This window comes from Neovison vison, chromosome 4 (assembly GCF_020171115.1).
Source record: "Neovison vison isolate M4711 chromosome 4, ASM_NN_V1, whole genome shotgun sequence".
NCBI classification, from domain to species: Eukaryota; Metazoa; Chordata; class Mammalia; order Carnivora; family Mustelidae; genus Neogale; species Neogale vison.
Window position 1 is genome coordinate 141,083,016 of NC_058094.1, and position 20,803 is coordinate 141,103,818.

The 20,803-nt window shown below is 43.3% G+C and overlaps 1 protein-coding gene across 2 annotated transcripts in view; it reads right to left on the reverse strand.

The window, feature by feature from the left end:
• The window catches only part of SLC26A4 (solute carrier family 26 member 4), a 51,761-nt gene extending 31,464 nt beyond the window's left edge, over positions 1–20,297 (reverse strand). Inside the window, exons 1-6 of one of the 2 annotated variants that reach the window (XM_044245808.1) lie at positions 19,136–19,439; positions 18,195–18,361; positions 16,580–16,719; positions 9,480–9,590; positions 7,695–7,879; positions 6,962–7,126 (exon numbers count right to left, since the gene is read on the reverse strand). In XM_044245808.1, the coding sequence (XP_044101743.1) occupies positions 6,962–7,126; positions 7,695–7,879; positions 9,480–9,590; positions 16,580–16,719; positions 18,195–18,358 (765 nt within the window). In that variant the 5' untranslated portion in view covers positions 18,359–18,361; positions 19,136–19,439. Of the gene's footprint in view, positions 1–6,961; positions 7,127–7,694; positions 7,880–9,479; positions 9,591–16,579; positions 16,720–18,194; positions 18,362–19,135 lie in introns of both variants that reach the window. The other variant, XM_044245809.1, reaches the window with a different exon arrangement.
• Positions 20,298–20,803: the final 506 nt, after the last annotated feature.

The following is a 20,803-nucleotide window of genomic DNA, read 5'->3' on the forward strand; positions in this document are numbered from 1 at the left end:
ATTTATATCTTAAAGCAGTTTTATAGGGACTATTAAGTGACCTAATTTCACAATGTCGATGTGCTATTATTGAGACTAAAAACGGACAAACCAAAAAGTCCCAATTAGCCAGTATTTTAGGTAAAACTCTTCCCCAACCTGAATGAGATGGCTGGAAATAAAAATACCTAAATACTTCATATGTAGCTACATAGGGTCTGATCCACTCTTCATCCTGAAGAAAAACTACTAAATTGATACATTGTTCAAATATAAATTTTTAGGGGCACCTGGGTGGCTCAGTGAACAAGCCTCTGCCTTCGACTCAGGTCATGATCTCAGGGTCCTGGGATCAAGCCCTACATCCGGCTCTCTGCTCAGCAGGGAGCCTGCTCTTCCCTTTCTCTCTCTCTGCCTGCCTCTCTGCCTAATTGTGATCTCTGTCAAATAAATAAATAAAATCTTTAAATATATATATATATATAAATTTTTAGAAATTAATTTGGTACTTAGTTCAAACTTGAACTGAGATGACTTAAATAAAAACAACTCTTTTCAAGTGGGCAGACAAGCCAAATCAAGAATAAACTCGTCTTGTTTTGTAAATAGGAGGTTTCTGGGAATCAAGGGAGATTAGCAAAGGAGACTCCCAGGGAAGAACACTAATACCTTTGTTCCCGCAGCTTGGGTCCTGTAGAAGGCATGATTTCAGAGGTATTCTTTCATTCTTTGAAACAAATAATCTCTCAGTGAAGGTTACTTTTTTTTTTTTTGAATGAGTCCTTTCATAGATATATTTTTATATGAAAACAAAGGAATGTAGTACCTTATTGTTTGTAACATGTATCTTACTTGATTTTATAGACAAGCTATATTTTAAATAATCACAATGGCAGTCAATAACGGTTATGTATAGAGAGCCTTAAGTGATCCAGCAGTCGTTTGGCCAGCAGCTCCAAGAGTAAGGGAGTGACAGGAGAAGTTGTTATGCTAGCAAAAGATGTCCACCGAGTGCTGAACTAGAGTTCAAGCATTTGACTTACAGGAAGCCTCTTGGACTTTCACTCAGAGAGTATTTTTGCTCTTGCTTGAAACCCAATACCAACAAATTTACTTTGCCTTCCTGAGGCAGTCAAAATTGAGAGAGGCAGTTACATGGACAGCAAAAGAGGAAGCTAACAATAGCAGGGAGAAAAGGAGAAAATGGCGGCCCTGGGTGGTTCAGTTGGTTATGCATCTGACTCTTTATTTCGGCTCAGGTCATGATCTCAGAGTCGTGGGATGTTCAGTGGGGAATCTGCTTAGGATTCTCACTCTGCCTCTGCCCCTCCCCTGCTCATGCACACACACTCATACTCTCTCCCTTTCTCTCTCTCTCTAAAATAAATAAATCTTTTTTAAAAAGAGAGAGAGAAAATGAAGGAGTACCACAAGTGGGCACAGTAACAAGAATTTAGGGCATCTGCCTCAGGAGCCAACAGGCCCACATGTCTCAGTCTTATGGCATTGCTGTCTGGCCCTTCCCATCATCGGTTTTCTGATGACGAGCCTCATTAATTCATAAGCTGGATATAATATTTCACTTAATTGTTTATGTAGTAAAGGTTTACTTTCAACTCAAAAGGGAAAAATCCAAACTTGACAACAAACAATCAGATAACGATCCCAATCACAAAAACATTTTCACCTTACAAAAATGATCACTCCAGGATTCCCATTTAATCTATGAGAGTCACTGAGAGCTTTGAATAAAAAGCACCTCTGGTTTATTAAAAATGTAATATGGGTTGCAAAAAACAAAATCAGTTTATATTATGCAATTGCATTAAGCAAGCATATACTAGTTGTTTATATAGTGAGATATCTCCTATGAAAAGTTCCACAATAAAAAGTTTAGTCTGTGTAGAAATAAAACTGAAGTAGTCAGACTATACTCAAAGATAAGAGAAATGAGACTCTAAGGAAGCACCAAAAACTAATTCCAATTTCATTTACTATTAAAATATTTCCTAAAATATGTTTAAAATGTGGATACACGTATGAATCTGTATTTCAACCTACTATTCTGAACAGATCGAATCATAATAATGACCATTTCAGTGATGGGAAATATTTTGCTCTATTTCCTACCATGCTTGGAGAATTTTAGGACCATTTCATTCAGATCATTTCTTCCTTTTTTGCCTAGCATTGCCTGGGGGTACAAAGCCATAAGAAACAGATACATACCTGCTGTTACACAGGAGGAAATTTATCAGTTAACTTCTAGTGCCAAATTTATTTTAATTCATCTCTATAAATAGAGCAAACCCTTTATAATCACCCCTTGCAGTTGGGCATTTCCTCCTACCAGAAACAATTTTTGCCCATATGTAGATCACCCGTTAAAGCGTTACTTTCCTTATTGGAATGGTTTAATTTTTACACACTGAAACAGATTCAAAAGAGTGTCTCATCGAGCTTAATGGTGGCTTTCAAAACTCCCATCATCCGGGCAGAACTTTTCAGTGTGGTCTTCCACCTCATTAGAGGAAGAAATGAGGAGGTGGCCATCGTCATTTCGGTAAGCAAGCAGAAAGTCTCGCTTTGTCTATTGAGACAAGCCACTTAAAGTGAATGATAGGAAAACAATCACCCTTAAATGTGCTCTGTGATTTACTTACATAATTGAGAAGCTACTTGGAGGCATGGGGCAGGGGGAGGGGTATTACTAACTGTGAATTCTGCCAATACCCTGTCTTTCCCCCTTCTGTGACTTCTATTCTCAGTGGCTCTGGCATCTGTGAGTTCAAGTTTTAGTTTTTCTTACTGTCCTGGTATTTCCTCCTCCAATTCTTTGTATTGTTTTCCTTTTGGAGAGGAGTTGGGGGAGGGAAACAATCCAAAGTATAGCCTTATAACAAAAGAGATGTTAAAGGGATGTCTGGGTGGCTCAGTCAGTTAAGCGGCTGCCTTTGGCTCAGGTCATGATCCCAGGGTCCTGGGATTGAGTCCCATATTGGGCTCCCTGCTCAGCGGGGAGCCTGCTTCTCTCTCTGCCTCTGCCTGCCACTCTGCCTGCTTGCGTGCTCTCTCTGACAAATAAATAAATAAAATCTTAAAAGAGAGAGAGAGAGATGTTAAGTTGCTACATGCCAGATTAAAGTATCTTATAAAAATCTTCCAATTTTTCCTGGAGGAATCCCGACTACTCTGCATTTGTTGAAGGATTCTTTCATGAATGATTGTATCTGGTTATGTCACAAGCAAAATTCTCTGTTCAAGTACTGAGTGGTTCATTCAACCTTATGCAATCCTTTCCAAACCTGCTGATCCTTCCTTTTCTGAAGAGAAAACTTAAGAGTCATGATGACACAGGGAAGATTGAAATATCTTCATCCAACCTGACTGCTCTGGAGGAATTTCTCACATAATTCTATGACACATTCTAACCTAATATTTCAAGAGTAATGTTCAACAGACACGTAACAATTGTGTTTGGTTTTAAACTATTTTTGACCTTGTTCTAGTGTTTCTTGGTTCTTTTTGTCCCTGTTTGAAAGTGGGATCATTTGCAGCAAGCTTTGTCATAAACATAGTCCTGGAAAAGACACAAAGAAATGGAAAGGCATTCCACGCTCATGGATTAGAAGAACAAATATTGTTAAAACGTCTGTACTACCCAAAGCAATCCACACATTTAATGCAATCCCTATCAAAATATCAATAGCATTTTTCACAGAACAGAACTGGGACAAACAGTCCTAAAATTTGTATGGTACCACAAAAGACCCTGAAGACCCTGATTGTTAGCCAAAGCAATCATGAAAAAAGAAAACAAAATTGGAGGTACCACAGTTCCAGATTTCAACTTGTGCAGCCACTCTGGAAAACAGTGTGGAGTTTCCTCAAAAAGTTAAAAATAGATCCATCCTACAACTCAGCAATTGCATAGTTGTAAATACTAGGTATTTATCCAAAGGATACAAGCATAGTGATTCTAAGGGTCACCTGCACCCCAATGATCATAATAGCAAATGTCTACAATAGCCAAAATATGGAAGGAGCTCAAATGTCTACTGACAGATGAGAGGATAAAGAAGATGTGGTGTACACACACACAGACACACACACAGACACACACACACAGGAATATTATGCAGCCATCAAAAGGAATGACCTCTTGCCATGGGCAACAGTGTAGATGGAGCTACAGGGTATTATGCCAAGTAAAACAAGTCAGTCAGTCAAAAAAAGACAAAAACCATACGATGTCACTCATATGTGGAATAGAAGAAACAAATCAAAAGAGCAAAAGGAAAAAGAGAGAGGCAAACCAAGAAGAGATTCTTAACTATAAAGAACAAACTGATGGTTACCGGAGAGGAGGGGAGTGGAGAGGATGGGGGAAATAGGTGAAGACACTAAGGACTCACTTTTGATGAGCCCCTGGTGATATATGGAAGTAATGAATCATGATACTGAAACTAATATAGCACTGTTAAGTATACTGGAATTGTTAAGTATACTGGAAGTATACTGGAATTAAAATAAAAGCTTGAAAAAAAAAACCACCATAGTCCTAGGAGACCAGAAGGACTATTAGTATCTGCAGAGTTTCCCCCAATGGCCAGGGAACGAAGTTAACCACTGGCCTCAGGCTCCTGGGGTCTGTGTGGATGCGAGCCAAGCAATGTTCATGAAGAGGTGAGTATACTCAGTGAGGGGTTTCTTGCTGGATTCAGGGCATAGTGAATTTGTCTGAGGAGTAAGTAGTTCCCAGCACATTGGAGATAGTCAGTAAACACCTACTGAACAGATGAACTGTATGAATGACAATGAAGGAATAAATGAATGAACGGTTGACAAGAAGAGTATGAATGCAAGAAAAAGCAAGACGTGCCAAGGACTGCAAAGATGAGAGGGCCTGTTTGAGAAAGGCAGTCAGAAGGTTCCGAAATGAATCAAGCACTCGATAGGAAAAAAAGCAACAATGACAAAAGTAATTCTGAATCAAAAAACAGCCTGCATTCTTTTGAGAGATGGGTATAATATGATGGAATCCCATGTCACTGCATTACTGTGTGAGTAACAGATCTATAGGCCTTATAAGATGTGGAGATTTGAATCCATTAAACCAATCTTCACCTCAACTTTTCCAGATATGAGTAAACTCTCCAGGCTGCTTAAAGATGACTGAAGAAAGACCACAAAACTTGCCACATGCTACGATAAAAAATCTTCATAATAAAAAATTTTTTGTTCTTAAAAAAAAAAAAAAAAAAAAAACAACCCAGCCCGCATTAGTAGGCTGGATCCTTGGGAACAGTGAGCTCCATGAGGTCTGTTCACCTTAGTAATGAAAATAATAACAATAGCAATAATAATAATGAATTCACTAAGCTCTTACTATGAGCCAGATAGTGTACTAAATGCTTTATACAGATTTTTTTTTTTTAATCCTCACAATTCTAAGAGGCAGTTACTGTTATTACTTCCATTTTACAGTTATGGACAGTGAGTTGTAGAGATGTTAAATATAACGTGCCCCAAATCACATGGGTGGTAGGCAGTGGATTCAAGTTTCCAGCTCTACTGAAATTCAAAGCCTCTGGTTAATCACTCTGTGAGACCGCCTCCTCTACCTATTCTCACCGCACAGTACATGGCCACAGGCTCTGGGCAGTATTTGTTGAATGGCAAGGGCGATCTGGGATTACGGCACTGTCCTGAAACCGAGCAAATTCCTGACCACCTCTCTGATTTTTACATATGGATGCATGGCCTCATGTTGTTTTAGAAGCTAATCCATGGGTCACTAAAGGACTTAAGCTCCGTTCTTAAGGCCAGCACATTATTTTTGAATAGTATCATTCTCCCCAAGCTAGGATGACATCATGTTACTATCATTACCATTTTCAAGCATCAATAGCATGCTTTATATAGAACGTATATTTAGATCCAAGAACTTTTTCAAATCTAATTAGTGTGATCTACATCCTTCTTTTGCATCTCTTTTGCATGTTGAATCATCTCCGAATCTAATGTTCCTTTTCATCTATAATTGCTGAGACATTTACATTATGCATTTTATGGACTCACACAGTTAGAAAGGGCTTTAGAGCTACATCTCCAGTCATTTCATGTTACAAATAAAAAAAAGAAAGACTTGAGATATGAAATAATAATTCCAACCTAACTACTTTTTTTGAGTACTTATTATGTGCCAGCCTCTGGGCCAAGTGCTTTTCTTATACCCTTATTTTACTTAACTATGAATATAGATATTATCACCAACTCTATTTGGCAGAAAAGGAAACTGAGGCATGGTGACTTGCTCATATAACTAGTAGGCAGTAGAGTGAGGACATGACTCCAGGACACTCAGCTCCAAACCTGAGCTTTCAGCCACTATCCCCCATGGCGTGTCTATGGTCACTCAACTTCTCAGAGGCCAGCTTGAAACTGGAACTCAAGGGATGCCTGGGTGGCTCAGTTGGTTAAGCAGCTGCCTTCGGCTCAGGTCATGATCCCAGCGTCCTGGGATCGAGTCCCACATCGGGCTCCTTGCTCGGCAGGGAGCCTGCTTCTCTCTCTGCCTGCCTCTCTGCCTGCCTGTGCTCACTCTCTCTCCCTCTCTCTCTGACAAATAAATAAATAAAATCTTAAAAAAAAAAAAAAAAAAAAAAAGAAACTGGAACTCAAGTTCACGGCTTCCCAGACCAGACTTCACTTCACCCTATACCCTAACCCTTTGTTTCCATTAATATTTTTAAGTGCAGTGACTCTTCTGAAACCATTTTGACCAGTTGAAAAGGAGGATTTGTAAAATGTGCCTTCTTCAGTATTACTCCTGATTCTGTTGCTTGCTTTCAGAGAAAAACGTTTTCCATGGCACCCAAAGTATGGCATGGAGGAACTTCTGCTCTCTAGACGCAGGTTAAAGAGGAAAAGAAGAGCGTTTTCTCAGTGAGCCATCCCCAGAGTAAGAAGCCACACTTACATAGATAATGGAGAGAACTCCATTATAGTTTTTGGTGGAAACGTTGAGAACGATCTTCAGCTGTGAGACCAGCACTTGGAAGGCAGCAGCTGTTGTGAATCCGCCAACCAAAGGATCTGCCAAGTACCTCACTATGAATCCAATCTGTAAACCTCCAAATATCAACTAGGATAAGAAGGAAAGAGAAAGTTAACGTTTGCCTGAGAGAAGGACCAACTCTCTTGAACTATTAAGTGTTAAGTCAAACTTAACACCAGTTCAAACTGGTAGTCTGCTAATAACAAAAAAATACTTGTAGGAATGCTCTTCCACCCCTCTAAAATTTAAAAACTCGTAATATGAACCTTGAAGTACTTCTAGATATGTAAGAAGAAAAGGCAAAATCATGTGGCTTATTTCTGTGCCTTTTAGATCCCATGGCTCTGCTCATCAGGACACTTTTTTCTCTTTTGTTGGCTCTGCACACTCCCCTTCCCTCATCCTCATTTAAATCACACATGTTACTCTGATTTTTTTTTTTCTTTCTGTTTTTGACCTTGACGATACTCAAGCCTTCATAAGTAGGGTCTTACTGACTATTTCGGCATCTGACCTAAAACAATATAATTTAGAAAATAACTTTGGGGTCCAATAAATTGCTTGGTTTCACGTTTAAATGAATCTTGCATTCCATGTGTTGTACACTCAGTTATTTCAAATAAAATCATGTAGATCCACATTGTACTTGTATTACCTGTATGATTCCAACCAGAAGAGTAAGGGTGCTCGCAATCAGTACTCTTGCTGTATCTCTGGCCACATAGTCTATCACAGTGGTATTGAATGCGGTGCCATTACTGCTGGATACGCGGAAGTGCTCATCGGGGGCCATGCTCAGCACAACAGATCCCACCATTAAACTGACCACTGGGAACGGTCCTGGGGGGAGCAAAGCCTCTATCAATTAATAATTATTCATCACAAATGTTTAGGTCCCATATGTCTACATAGGATTAGAAAGATGTGTGGAATTATTAGGTGTGATTGGGAGAATATCATTTGTTCACAAAGGAAGAAGCAAAGCAGATGTCTCAAGGCATTCATGACCCAGAGAGACATGTATGTAGGCAATTATAATACAGTACTCAGGATGCTTTGTGAATCCACAGGAAGGTTGTCTAGCCTGTCTTTGCATGTTCTTCATGCATATGGGGCAACAGTGGGGGGAGTTTCCAGGAAAGGTTTCCTGACAGAGGTGGCCAACAAGCTGAATCCTTATTTGTTCTATCTTATTTATTCCAAAAAGCTCATTTCCTAGAGCATCCAATGCCCCTATCTCTCTGGTGCTGAGGACCTTGATCAGTATCACAAGGTCTGGTTTGGGATAAAGAGAAAACAAAAAGAGTATATAGTTTTTCTTTTTCTCTTTTCAAGACAAATTATTTTTTCATGTCATATGGCAGTCTGCAAGATTCTGTGGTTTTAAAAGTGTTCCTATTCTCCCAGTCACTCCTGATATTTTTATCCATGATGGCGATCCTGTCCTTTGGTCATGGAAGGTGTTAAGAGTTGGGAGGGCTCAGTACTGACATCCAGTAACCTGGAGTATTTAAATAAATAGAATACCAAAGAGAAAAAAATCAGCTCCTGCGTTGCACACGTTGTCAAGGATTTGACACTGATTGTCTCTCCCAGGTGAGGAAACAATTTCAATCAACAGCCTCTTCCTGATCTCCTTCCATAGGCAAGGCAATATGCTAGATACTGGGGATAATACAGCTAAGGATGAGGATATGGGCTGGAGATGATTGTATTTGTCTCAAGAGGATTGTCCAGGTAGACATGTCTAGCCAGCAGATGGATGTAGGCGCAAAATTATCTCAAGTATAAATGTCAAAGTCACAAAATAGCATTAAAACATTCATTTACTAGAACATTCCAGCACAAGAGAATTCAGATTTTAGGAACAGCAGAAAATAAGCCTATTTTGAGCCATACCAAGAAGGAAAGCCAAGCTTAGTTTCTAAATAGTTTTGGCACAATTTTGCCAGTGTTCCAATATTAGTGACTTAAAAATGAGTACAGTTTTTAATGAAATGATGAATATGTATTCAATGAATATAATTTAGTAAATGATAAGTTAGTCTCGTAAAACAGTAGGTTTAAAGACCTCTTGAACATCTTTTTCCCTTGTCATTTTGTATCTTGGAAGAGAACGCTTTCTAAATATGGAGTCAAAATTATTACACTTCTTAAAAGGAAAATATACTAGAATTTGAAGGTAGGCTATACTTTTGACAATCTTTCAATTTTCTCCTCTTTTATTAAAAAAAAAAGAGTTAAGTATAAACCTAATACTAAAGAGATGGTATTTTGAAAGCTAAGAACTATTGCATCACTGAATTGGATAAGCCCGCAAAACACTGGAGGCCTATTTTCCTGGAAAACATTAACAAAGATACGGAAGCATAATACACATACTATAGCCAAAACACGTTAAACGTGAATAAATACAATTGCAATATATGCTTATAATTACCAACTGAGATGTGCCTTGACGTTCCAAAGATAAAATAGGTCAGGATAGGGAAAAAAGCAGAGTAGAGACCATATCCGACAGGGACTGCTGCTAGGAGAGCGTACGCCATGCCTGCAAGTACATCCAAAATGATTACATTCACAAACAAAAGTTAGGGTGTTCTTTCCACTGTGCAAAGAAAGGCCTTTTCTTAGACACCCCCGATGGCATCTTGCCCTGCGTGGTCTTCCTTATTTTGCGCACAGCCTGGGGCCACGCTAGAATGCAGAACGTGATCTGGATCAGCAGAGAAAATGATTCATCCTCATGCACCACCTGCTGAAATGAATTGATAGACTTGATCAGTAATCCAATCATCCACCAATTAGACAAGTGGAAAAAGGGAGTCAAGTCAGTTGGTTAAAAACTCCATCAACTCAGCCCAAAGGCTCAGAGCAGCTGCGCGCACAGACGTTTCGTGTGAATACTGTGATTTGGTGTGTCTGCAGGGACACAGTCATTGCGCTGTAATACCCGCTTCCTTGTCGGGGAACAGAAGCTAAAGCCAAACAAAGGAAGCTATGACAACTGTCCACAGCAGCAGGTAAGACAACTCTACTAGGCTTTCCTCCAGGAGCTCAGCTCCTCCACTGGGTCTCTGTCCCCAACAGCCTCTGGGGCCGCACTGCACAGTGTGCAGAAATCTCAACTTTTCCACATATGTGGGAGTTGGAAGACCGCAATGATGCCTTCTTTTCCTTGGTGAAATACTTCTTAGGGAGTCAGCCCATCTCACTCCCTATGGTTTCCTCACATTTCATTCACAGTGAAAGCAAAATCACGCCCTTTGACCACTGGGTTCTCAACAAAGGATTACATTGATAGCAGTTTAAAAAAGGGCAGAAAAGGGACGCCTGGGTGGCTCAGTTGGTTAAGCAGCTGCCTTCAGCTCAGGTCATGATCCCGGCGTCCTGGGATCGAGTCCCACATCGGGCTCCTTGCTTGGCAGGGAGCCTGCTTCTCCCTCTGCCTTTGCCTGCCATTCTGTCTGCCTGTGCTTGCTCTCTCTCTCTCTCTCTCTCTCTAATAAATAAATAAAATCTTTAAAAAAAAAAAAGGGCAGAAAACAACTAAAATATGCTGGCTCACAAGTGCTCTGCATTATTTGTTGAATGAATGTCTCAGAATGGAAAAGTGGTTAACTGAATTATACTTTACATACTATGATTCTATAAAATGAAATTGATGTGATGTATAAGAATACATCTGCTAACACGGAGATAGGTAAAGAACAAAGGAAAAAGTAGAGAAAAGCAGGATTCAAAATCATGGTAAGTGGGCCCCTGGGTGGCTTAGTTGTTAAGCATCTGCCTTTGGCTCAGGTCATGGTTACAGGGTGCTGGGATCAGGCCCCATGTGGGGCTCCCTGCTCAGCGGGGAGTCTGCTTCTCCCTCTGCCTCTGCCTTTCCCCCACCTCCACTTGTGCTCTCCTTTCTCTCTTTCAAATAAATAAATCTCAAAAAAAAAATTTGTGGTAAGTATGCATGCTTTCACTTTTATAAAAGTAAACATGGATGTTGCGTGCACAAAAAAACTCGAAAGATTGTCAATATTATGCTAAGTCATTTCCATACACAAAAGACTATGTAATTAATAAACACCCATGTATTCACTGCCCAGCTTAAGACATAAATTGCCAGTGAAGTTGCAACTCTGCGTACTTCTCCTCAATCACATCGTTCTTCCTCCCTCCACCCCCAGAAGACAAAGTGCTTATCATTCTGACAGTTTATTCTTTTACATAGATATGGCTGCTTTTCCTTACTTTTTATAGATATGCCTGGGTGGCTCAGTGAGTTAAGCGTCTGCCTTTGGCTTGGGTCATGATCCCGTGGTTCTAGGATCGAGCCCCGATCTGGATTCCTGCTCAGTGGGGTGTCTGCTTCTCCCCCTTCCTCTGCTTGTGCTCACTCTCTCTCTTTCTCTCTCTAACAAATAAGAAAATAAAATCTGTTTTAAAAAAGGATGTGCATTTATATGATTTATGTGTCTAGTAGGATATTTACTAAAATATTGATGGGTTGTCTACACAGTGGGATCAAGGGAGACTTCTAGTTTGTGGAGGAGGTACCTTTCCATTCCTTATGTATATTCTCTGGTTTCCTACAATAAGCATTTGGGCTATTCATTTGACAATTTATTGATTATGTACCTACCATGTGCCCAAACTGTTCTAGGTTTGAGAGGCTATGGGAGTGGACAAAAGAAAGTGTCTACCCTTAGAAAATCTGCATTCTAGAATAATCTGTATTACCGATGCAATCATTTTAAGACATAACTTACAACATAAGACATAACTTACAACAAGAAATAGCAATCACTTGTCCCAAGAACATGGAGTGGAAAGGTGACTCCCGAAAGGGAAGACAAACAAAGGAGCAGTGGGAAATAAAAACAACCTATTTTCTATGTACTTTTCCCAAGTCCTTCTCAAACTTCACTTCCCCGAACTGGGCTCTGCAGTTTTTACCGACCTGAGAAAATGTCTGTTTCCATACAGTGTCCTACTTAGGGACAACTGCTACTCAAATAGACTGTAATCATCTCTATTTATAAAGGACTTTGGTGCAATGATTTTGAAATTACACAGTTTGTAAGGAAATCTAAGCCATTGATTTAAGCCACAGAACCTCTGTGCTGATACCCTTCCCATGTAGGATGGTGGCAAATACTGTTAGCGGGGCTAACAATATTTTGCAAGCATCTAGAAGGCGGAATTAGACACTGGAGAGCTGTCTCCCCACAGTTGGGAATGAAGATAGCCCTAGAAGGCCTGCATAGATCTTTTGCTGCCTTGTAGTAACTTTTTTTTACATAGCCAAAGTCTGAAAGATCCCATTATCCTTAGCAACAATGGCTTCTTGGTAACTTGAGCCTGCCCTCTGACGAGTTGTTCCTCAGCAGCCCAGCCAGCCAGAGGGGGGTCATGGATCTTGCCACCACTAGAGACAATGACATCACCCCTGAAATCTCAATTTGGAGCTCCCTCTCTCAAACCATAGCCTCCTAGCCTTTCAGCTTACCTACTCCAGACTCCTTGTTGCAACATTTCTTTTTTTCTCATGGGGCTTCTAAAGGATTAACTGATTCACTTTGTCCCTATCCTTCACATCCCCAGGACTACCTGGTGGTCCAACTCCATGTCCTTGCTCTGAAAAAGACTCAGGTCTCCCGTATTTTCTTCAAACTGCCCCCTGCTTTTGCACATAGACACGGTTCAGAGATGATTCTTAGACTTTACCTAAGACAAAGAATCCTTAAGAGATGTTCCTAATTTGCTTTTCACCATAATTTCAAATGCTTCTATATTTGCACCATTTGTTCTTTCTTTAAAAATGGAGGAGATATCCCTCCTGTCTTTAAGAAGCAACCCGCCTACTTTTGTCCTTGAACCCCAGCTGCAGTCTCCCCTTCTCACCACTTTCAGTTTCTCCTCCACCCTGGGGGACCGTAGATACCTTTTTCTCTACAAGGACATTCCCACCAGTTCCCAGATATATTCTAGTATCTCTTCTATTAAAAGAAACCTAAATTTTCCCTCATGTTACCTCGACCCCTTACCTCTCTCTGGTTACAGCCATTTTTCTATTCTGCTTCATAGCAAACCTTCTCCTTAGTCTCTCTCTCTCTTTTTTTTTAAGATTTATTTATTTATTTGAGAGAGAGAGAGAGTGTGTGTGGATGGGAGCAGGGGGAGGGGCCGTGGGAGAGAGAATCTCAAGCTGACTCCCGCACTGAGCGTGGAGCCTAATGTGGGACTCGATCTCACCATCCTGAGATCACGACCTGAGCTTAAACCAAGAGTTGGACACTTAACCAGGTGCCTCACACAGCAAACCTTCTTAAAGGCATTGTCGATGTTCCATCTTCAAACTCTTCCCTGAAGAATATGACACGCCCCTCAATCCTTTTAAAAACAGCTTCCTCTCTTGGCTTCTGACCCTTCATGCCTCCAACTGCTCCTTCTCTCCAGCCCCCTGAGCCTTCTCATGGGTCTCCGTGGCCCTCCTCTTATCTTCCAGACCTCTGAATGGTCCTGCCATCTCTTCCATCTGCCCTACCTCCCGGGGTAGTCTTAGGCATTCCCACTCCCTTAAAGACCAGTTCGACACAGATGCATTCCTAATTTTTCTGCCTAGCCCAGACCTCTCCTCTGCCCTTCACACTTGTAATAGCTCCAAGTCTACATTGGGCATTTCCGCTTGGAGGTCTCCTGTACATCTCAGACTTAGCATGTCCAAAAGGAAACTCTTCACTTTCCATCCCAAACCTGATCCTCAGCCATTTTCATAAGTGACGTAACCATGTACGAGGTTGTTCAAGCAAACAACTTTGGAGCCATCTACATGCTAAATCCATCAGTAGACACCAGTGATTGCTCCAAAGCACGTTTGAGATCTCCGTAGATCTCTCCGTCTCCTGCCTGAGCTGGTTTACGCTGACACGTCTGTCCTCCGGGGTTGGGAGTGGGGTGAGGCAAGGCAGGTCCCCGAGGCACAATATTCAAGGAAGCCTCCGGAGAGCAAGTGCCTCCCTGCCTCCTCGTAACCCAGCCCCACCCAACCTTATCTAGCTCTGTTCCCTCTCCCCAACACACTGCCCCTGCCCACAAGAGAATTCTTCCTGCAGCTCCCTGGAAAACACTGAATTCCTTTTTGCCTTGGGCCTTTGCCTGGTTAACACTTTCCCTTCTGCTCCTTCTGTGGCCTCCTCATCCTCTGGATCTCTGACTAAATTTCATTCCCTGAGTAAGGCCTTCCTTGACCATTCGATCTCAAATACATACTCCCTCCTCTAAGTCATCCCTAAAACAGAGCATTTAACCCAACGCGATGGACTAACTCTATTACAATCTATAATTATTTGTCCATTTTATCTCTTTATGTAATTAATAATTAATGCCCACCATTTGAAAAGAACTCCTTGAGGTCAGTACCTGTGCTTGTCAATAAATCACTGAATCTTCAGGACTGAACACCCGGCATACAGGACTGGTTTATAAATACTATTAAGTGAGTGAAAGATGAATGAATGCCTGAATGAACCAGGTTAGCCTCCCAGAAATTTACATTACAAAGATAACTTTATAGAGATAGAAAAAGGCTTAATGGACTTCTCTTCTATCGAAAAGGAGTTAACAATTATTTTTGTGAGGATTAAATGACATAATCGGCCAAAGCCCTTAGCATAGTGTCTGGTACTTCATAAACAAAATTAAAAATAGGATTAACTCTTATAAGATACTTTATGAAAAGTTGGGAGCTAGAGCTTGGAATATCATTGTTTTATATATAAAGATGATTCATCATCAGAAAGGCAATTCAGTCCTCTTCACTAAGTGTTTATGAGGCCATCTACTTACTACTTTGTCTCCATGCCAGGTACCTGCAAACATTAATTGGATGGTTCCTGTCCCCTAGGAGTCACACAGTGTTGCTACGTCATAGCTTTTAGAGTCCTCTGTGGGCCCGTGGCGTCATCAAACTAATGTACTGCCCAGTCCTACCTCCTCTCCCACACACCTTTGTGACTGAAACCATGGTGGGTCAGCCTGGGGCTCCACATGGGGGCAACAGAATTATCCTCCTTTGTGGAAATCTTCCAGGCTTGCTCTGAGTAATCTTAAGAGCTCAATGGGCAAAAGTTGACATTGCTCAATGACTGTTATCTAACTTCTGAAATAGTCCATTTTCAAGCCATCCTTCCACCCACATCCCTACCTGGCTCTATCTCGCATCAAGGGGCCGTCTCAGACTTAACCTTCACAAAAAGTCCATCTGACAACTCAGCCTCCGGGAAGCCATTCCCAGTCCCCTAAGGCAGGGTTGTAAGCCTCGATGCTCCCCTCCGAGGCCTTGTTACCTATCACAGCCCTTGTGGAATTGTTATTATCCACTTTCCCATGGACCATGAGCTCCTTTAGAGCAGGTGGTCCAGCTCATTCACATCAGCACACCTAGTGCCTGGAGCGTACTAGATGCCCCATCAAATTATCATAAATAAATTAGGGACGCCTGGGTGGCGCAGTTGGTTGGACGACTGCCTCCGGCTCAGGGCGTGATCCTGGAGTCCCGGGATCGAGTCCCACATCAGGCTCCCAGCTCCATGAGGAGTCTGCTTCGCTCTCTGACCTTCTCCTCGCTCATGCTCTCTCTCACTGTCTCTCTCTCTCAAATAAATAAAATAGAAAAAAAAAAAAAAAAAAAAGAACGTCTCTTAAATTATCATAAATAAATGATACTTCTGTTTTCATGGTCCAGGGGCTTTGTAGAGTTGTAGGGGGTGGAGGAGGGGTAGGAGAAGCAAGACAATGGGGGTGGGGGACGGAGGAGAATGCCCATACTGCAATTCACCAACTATGCAACAGATTTCTAAGATGCTCATGAAAATATAATATAAAGCCTATTTAAAACAAAACAAAGCAAAACAAAACACCTCTGTTAAGACATTTTTGCCAGAGATTTTAAAAAAGGGGATACATTAAAAAAAGGAAGGAGGACAGAAAATAATGCTTATGGACAATACTCCAGACTAAAACACTTCCTTCACTTTCCCTTAAACGACCTTCAAATTGCGGGTCATGACCCATGTGTGGGATGCAAAATACTGTAATGGACTGCAATGAGCACTTGTAAAATATAAGCAGAATAGAAGAGGACAGAATAGAAACAGAGTAGAAACATATAGATAGAAACATATCATTTGTAGTGAGGGGTAATATTATTTCAAGAAACTTGAGATATGCATGTGCAGGTCATGATGTGATATTTCTTCCTGTGAGTTGTGGTTCACAGAAGTTGGGGACCCACAGCTCAGATGCTAGGGCTTTAGCTGAAGCCCTGCAGCTTAAGCAGCAGCAGGGTTTCCCTGCCGGAGAACTCTAAGGAAGAGGGAAAAAGAGGCAAATCTGTCCACTAAGGGGCTCTAGAGGAAAGGTGAAGATCTCAAAGGGTAAGCAAACACTTGGTACAGACTCCTGGGACTCAGAAGGAAGTTACAAACTGCTGCTGGAGGTTGTGACTCTCAGTCACTTGGAAGCCAAGTCCACCAACCACCTTACCTTGCAGCGTGCCCACTAGCCCAGTACTAACTCCCGAAATGATGTCACTAAGCAGCCATTCCTTGATTCGGTATTTGGGGAGCCAGTCCAAGACGGGCAGAAGCGTCTTCAGCACACCAAGGCCCCTCTTTCTTGAACAACTGTTGAAAGGCAAGAAGACTTTTTTCAATACCATCTCGGTCATGACCGATTGCAAAGCACAAAGTTTTGAGCAGGAGTCTGCTGCTCTTTATAACCACTTAGAAAAAGAATGAGAAGCGCGTGTAAATCCTAACGCTCCAGTGTTGACCATGCTTTTGCCAAGAACTCTATCTACGCTTTTAAATGCGCTGTACTAGAAAACACAGGATTAAGTGTTCCCTCCCCTCTCCCACCTTTGTAATCCTCTGAGAAAATATCCCTACACAAGGACCCATTTTCTAGACCAGCCACAGAACTATCAATGTGGAGTCTCCAACCGGAGATTAATTTTCAGACTTCTAGCCCAGGCGCCTTCTTCTACTACTTCGTTCTCTTTAAAGAAAAAATAAACATGCTCTCTTTATTTTGGCAATACAAGCTTGGAGCCAGCTTATGCAAAAATCTTAACAAGATAAATGTACACTTTGTTGTACCCTGCTGCTTAGTATTTTTTAAATTCAGCACCCTATAGTTAAAAGGAAAAAAATATGTTAAGGGTGGGTGGACATTATCTGACTTCCCATTTAACTGAACTTTTTAAATTGTATTTATGAGACAACTGGAAATTTTAACATTTTTCACATTAAGGATTAATTTTTTAGGTGTGATAAGGGGATCGTGGTTATTTTTTTAAGAGTCCTTAGAAATATATACTTAAATACACACAGACAAAAAGATACACTATATAGGATTTGCTTTAAAAAAATCGTGGAATGGAGGCAAGTGCGTGGAGATAGAGCTTGTCTGTTGAAGCTGGATGGTAGGTAAAAACATGGAGGGGCTTCATTAGTCTACTATGTCTGCTTTTTGTATATATGTATGTTCTGTAATAAAAGATTCTTAAAAAGAAAGAAAATCTGGCAGCAGTTGACAATTCTCTAGTTCTTTTTGTGGTATCTAATTACAGCCGGCCGTTTGGGTTTAGGGAGTGATGGCAGGTCTCCCTGGGGGTCCCACTGTCTGACAGGGGAGAACTTTGGAGTACTCTCTTCTGGGTTCCAGCCTTCATTCCGGATCTCCGAATGGCGTCCTGCCTAGATGAACTTGGGGCTTTCAAGGACTCCTGGTCAGGTGATGGGTTTACCCATCATTTCTTTTTAATCGGGCCCCTTTTTCTCCACTCTCCTCAGCCGGACCTTCACGAGAAGGCCGCAGGGATCTCCTGTACCCCAACGCGCACTCCAGATGTCCCGAAGAGAGGAAAAAAAGAGAGATGGGGCACCCGGAACACACTGTCCCCAAAGATGAGTTTCCGGAACTGGACTCAATTCTGGCCGAGAATGATGGAGCCACCATGCGACCAGGAAGGACAGCAGGGCGGATGGTTGAAACCCGGGCGACCCGGCAGGGTGGCGCGCCATCCCACGCCGGGTCCGCGCGCCCACACGCCAGGCCCCACTACTGCTGCCCACGCCCAGCCCGCCGCCGCCGCTACCTGCAGCCCTTGGCCAGGCTCTCCCGCAGCGTCTTGCGCTCCTGCAGGCGCCGCTCGTACTGCTGCTGGAAGGCGAGCTCGCTGTAGACCGGCCGCGACACCACGTAGCTGCAGCTGTACTCCGGGAGCGGTGGCGGCTCCAACCTGCTGCCGGGCGCCTCCATGACCTGCGGAGAGGAGGAGGAGGAGGAGGAGGAGGAGATGGAGCGGGGAAGGAGAGAGAGGAAGGGGCGGAAGAGGCGACCGCCGTTAGCGGTCTCTTGGCCCCACCTGTTGCAGCCGCTCCCGGAGCGCCTGGTCTGCGCGCCGCCGTCCTGGCCGCTGCAGGCCGCCGACCCCGGGCGCGCACCACCAGGCTGCGCCGGGGCACGTGAGGACCTTCGGGTCCCGTAGCTTGCACCTGCTGCCCGGGGCTCCCGGACTCTGAAGAGGGTGAGGCCCTCCTCGGGGTCTTCCGGAGCTCGACCCAATCCCCACCCGTGGGCAGCCAGGGCGCTGTCCGCGTCCTGAAATCTCCCCCAATCCCGGCTGGAGCCCGAGCGCTTGCGGGGACGGACAGGGACACTGTGAGCGCTCCTCTCGCGTCGCACCCGACCAGGGCACAGCCCCAGGCGCGCACCAGGAGAGAAGCACCGGCCCCCGGGCCGGGCGTGGAAACTCAGTCACGTTCCACGGGTCCCGAGGCTACGCGCTGCAGGCGGATTCCAGCAGCGGGTCGCAGTTCTCCCGAGGGCAGAACTTTGGGCAGGTGGAGCAGACCTCTTGCCCGGGCCTGTTTTTCGAGCCTCCTTCTCGCTCTCAGCGGCTCAGAAAGAAGACTGTGCTGCCCCCTGCCCGCCCGCTCCGTGTCCCCGCACTAGTCCCATCCGCGGCTAGCGATGCCTCCCGAGAGTTAAGCCAGAGCTGGGTGGGGTAAGCGGCATCCTCAGCGGCCAGCTCACCTGTGTCGGCTGGTGGCCCGCCCGGAATGCCCCCGGGACCGCCGTTCCGCTGCCTTTATAGCGCTCGCGGAAGGCAGTGAGACGTTTTATTTATGGAACAACAGAGACACCTTAGTCGAAGAGAGGGACGCAGAGGCAGCCGTCGTTCCCCACCTATTCTTTCCCTTTGCCGAACCGGGAAGGCCGAGAATCTCACTGGTTGTCACGGGAGGGCCCACGGGATCCTCACTCACGTCCCGATTGCTAACGCGGGCTGCGAAGTCGGGGGTGGGAGAGGGAAACTTGTTACAGGAGAGCAGAGCCCCGCCCTGTGTGGAAAACACGACCGCAGGGAGCGCTGACCTTGGCTCCTAGGTTGTGTGAATCGAGCAGCTCTGGTCAGGCTCTCCTACTGCTCCGGCTGGGGCGGGGGTGGGGGGCGGGAGAGGGGGAGGAAAGAAGCAGTGGCCAGTCTCTGTATTTCTAGAGACGGTTTCTTCACAAGCGCTCAGTGGGTGGTGGTTATAGAGAATTCATGATTTATTCATACATTTTAGATACATTGTTATGCACTTTTCTCTGTGTGTATGCCTGTGTGTGTTGTATTTCACAATCAAAACCAAGTGTCCAGGGGACTGGCTTTCTTACCCTTCTGCCTCTTTGGTTCTTTCTATCTATCTTCTCAGACATCCAGGCAATTAAGGAAGGAATCAGCGGGACTGCACAGGAAGGGAGACTAGAAAGAAGTGACAGGGAGTCAGATGTGTCCTCGCTCAGCAGGGTTCTGTCTTCTGCTGGGATGAATGCCACTGACTAATAATGCAGGTGAAAATGAAGGACGGGAGAGTTTGGTAAACAGGAAGATTCTTGCCTGATTATCAGTGTTCTTAAGTAAATACAGAAGCGACTCCCAAAAAGACTATGGGCCTTCTGGACACTAGCCTGCAGTTGCTTAGCTGGAAAATACAGACCATGACAATTCTTTAAGCTCCAGGAAACAGAACTCCTCTGGGGAGAACCCTAGTGCAAATTCCCTGTAATTATATTCCACATGGTGTGAGTGTGTACATTTTCCTGACAAATGAATGAGTCAGCAGCTTTCAACAGGTGTTCAAAAACTTGCTTGATTCTTAAATAAGGTTAAGGAGTGCCTGGCTGACTCAGTCGAAAGAGCATGCGACTCTTAGTTAATCTTGGGGCCCTGAGTTCAAGCCCCGTGTTGGGTTTAGAGATAACTTAAAATAAATAAAATAAAATAAAGAACCATTGAAGAAGGGACCCCAAAATAAAAATCCAGGTCATGAACTTGAGAATTCTTATCCGCTCACAGTGGAACTTTAGCTCGTACAGTTGACTCTTGAACAACACAGGTTTGAACCTCACAGGACCTCCTATAGGTGTAATTTTTCTCATAAGTACACTACAGTACTATAGATGTGTCTTCTCTTCCTTGTGATTTTCCTAACATTTTTTCTCTACCTTAATTTATTATAAGATACGGTGTATAATATATAAGTCATATAAAATATGAGTCAATCGACTGTTACGAGTAAGGTTTCCACTCAAGAATAGGCTTTTAGTAGTTAAGTTTGAGGGAAGTCAAAAGTTATCAGGGGATTTTCAACTCCATAGGGTTTGGAACCCCTAGCACTCATGTTGTTCAAAGGTCAGCTGTGGTTCTTTACTAAG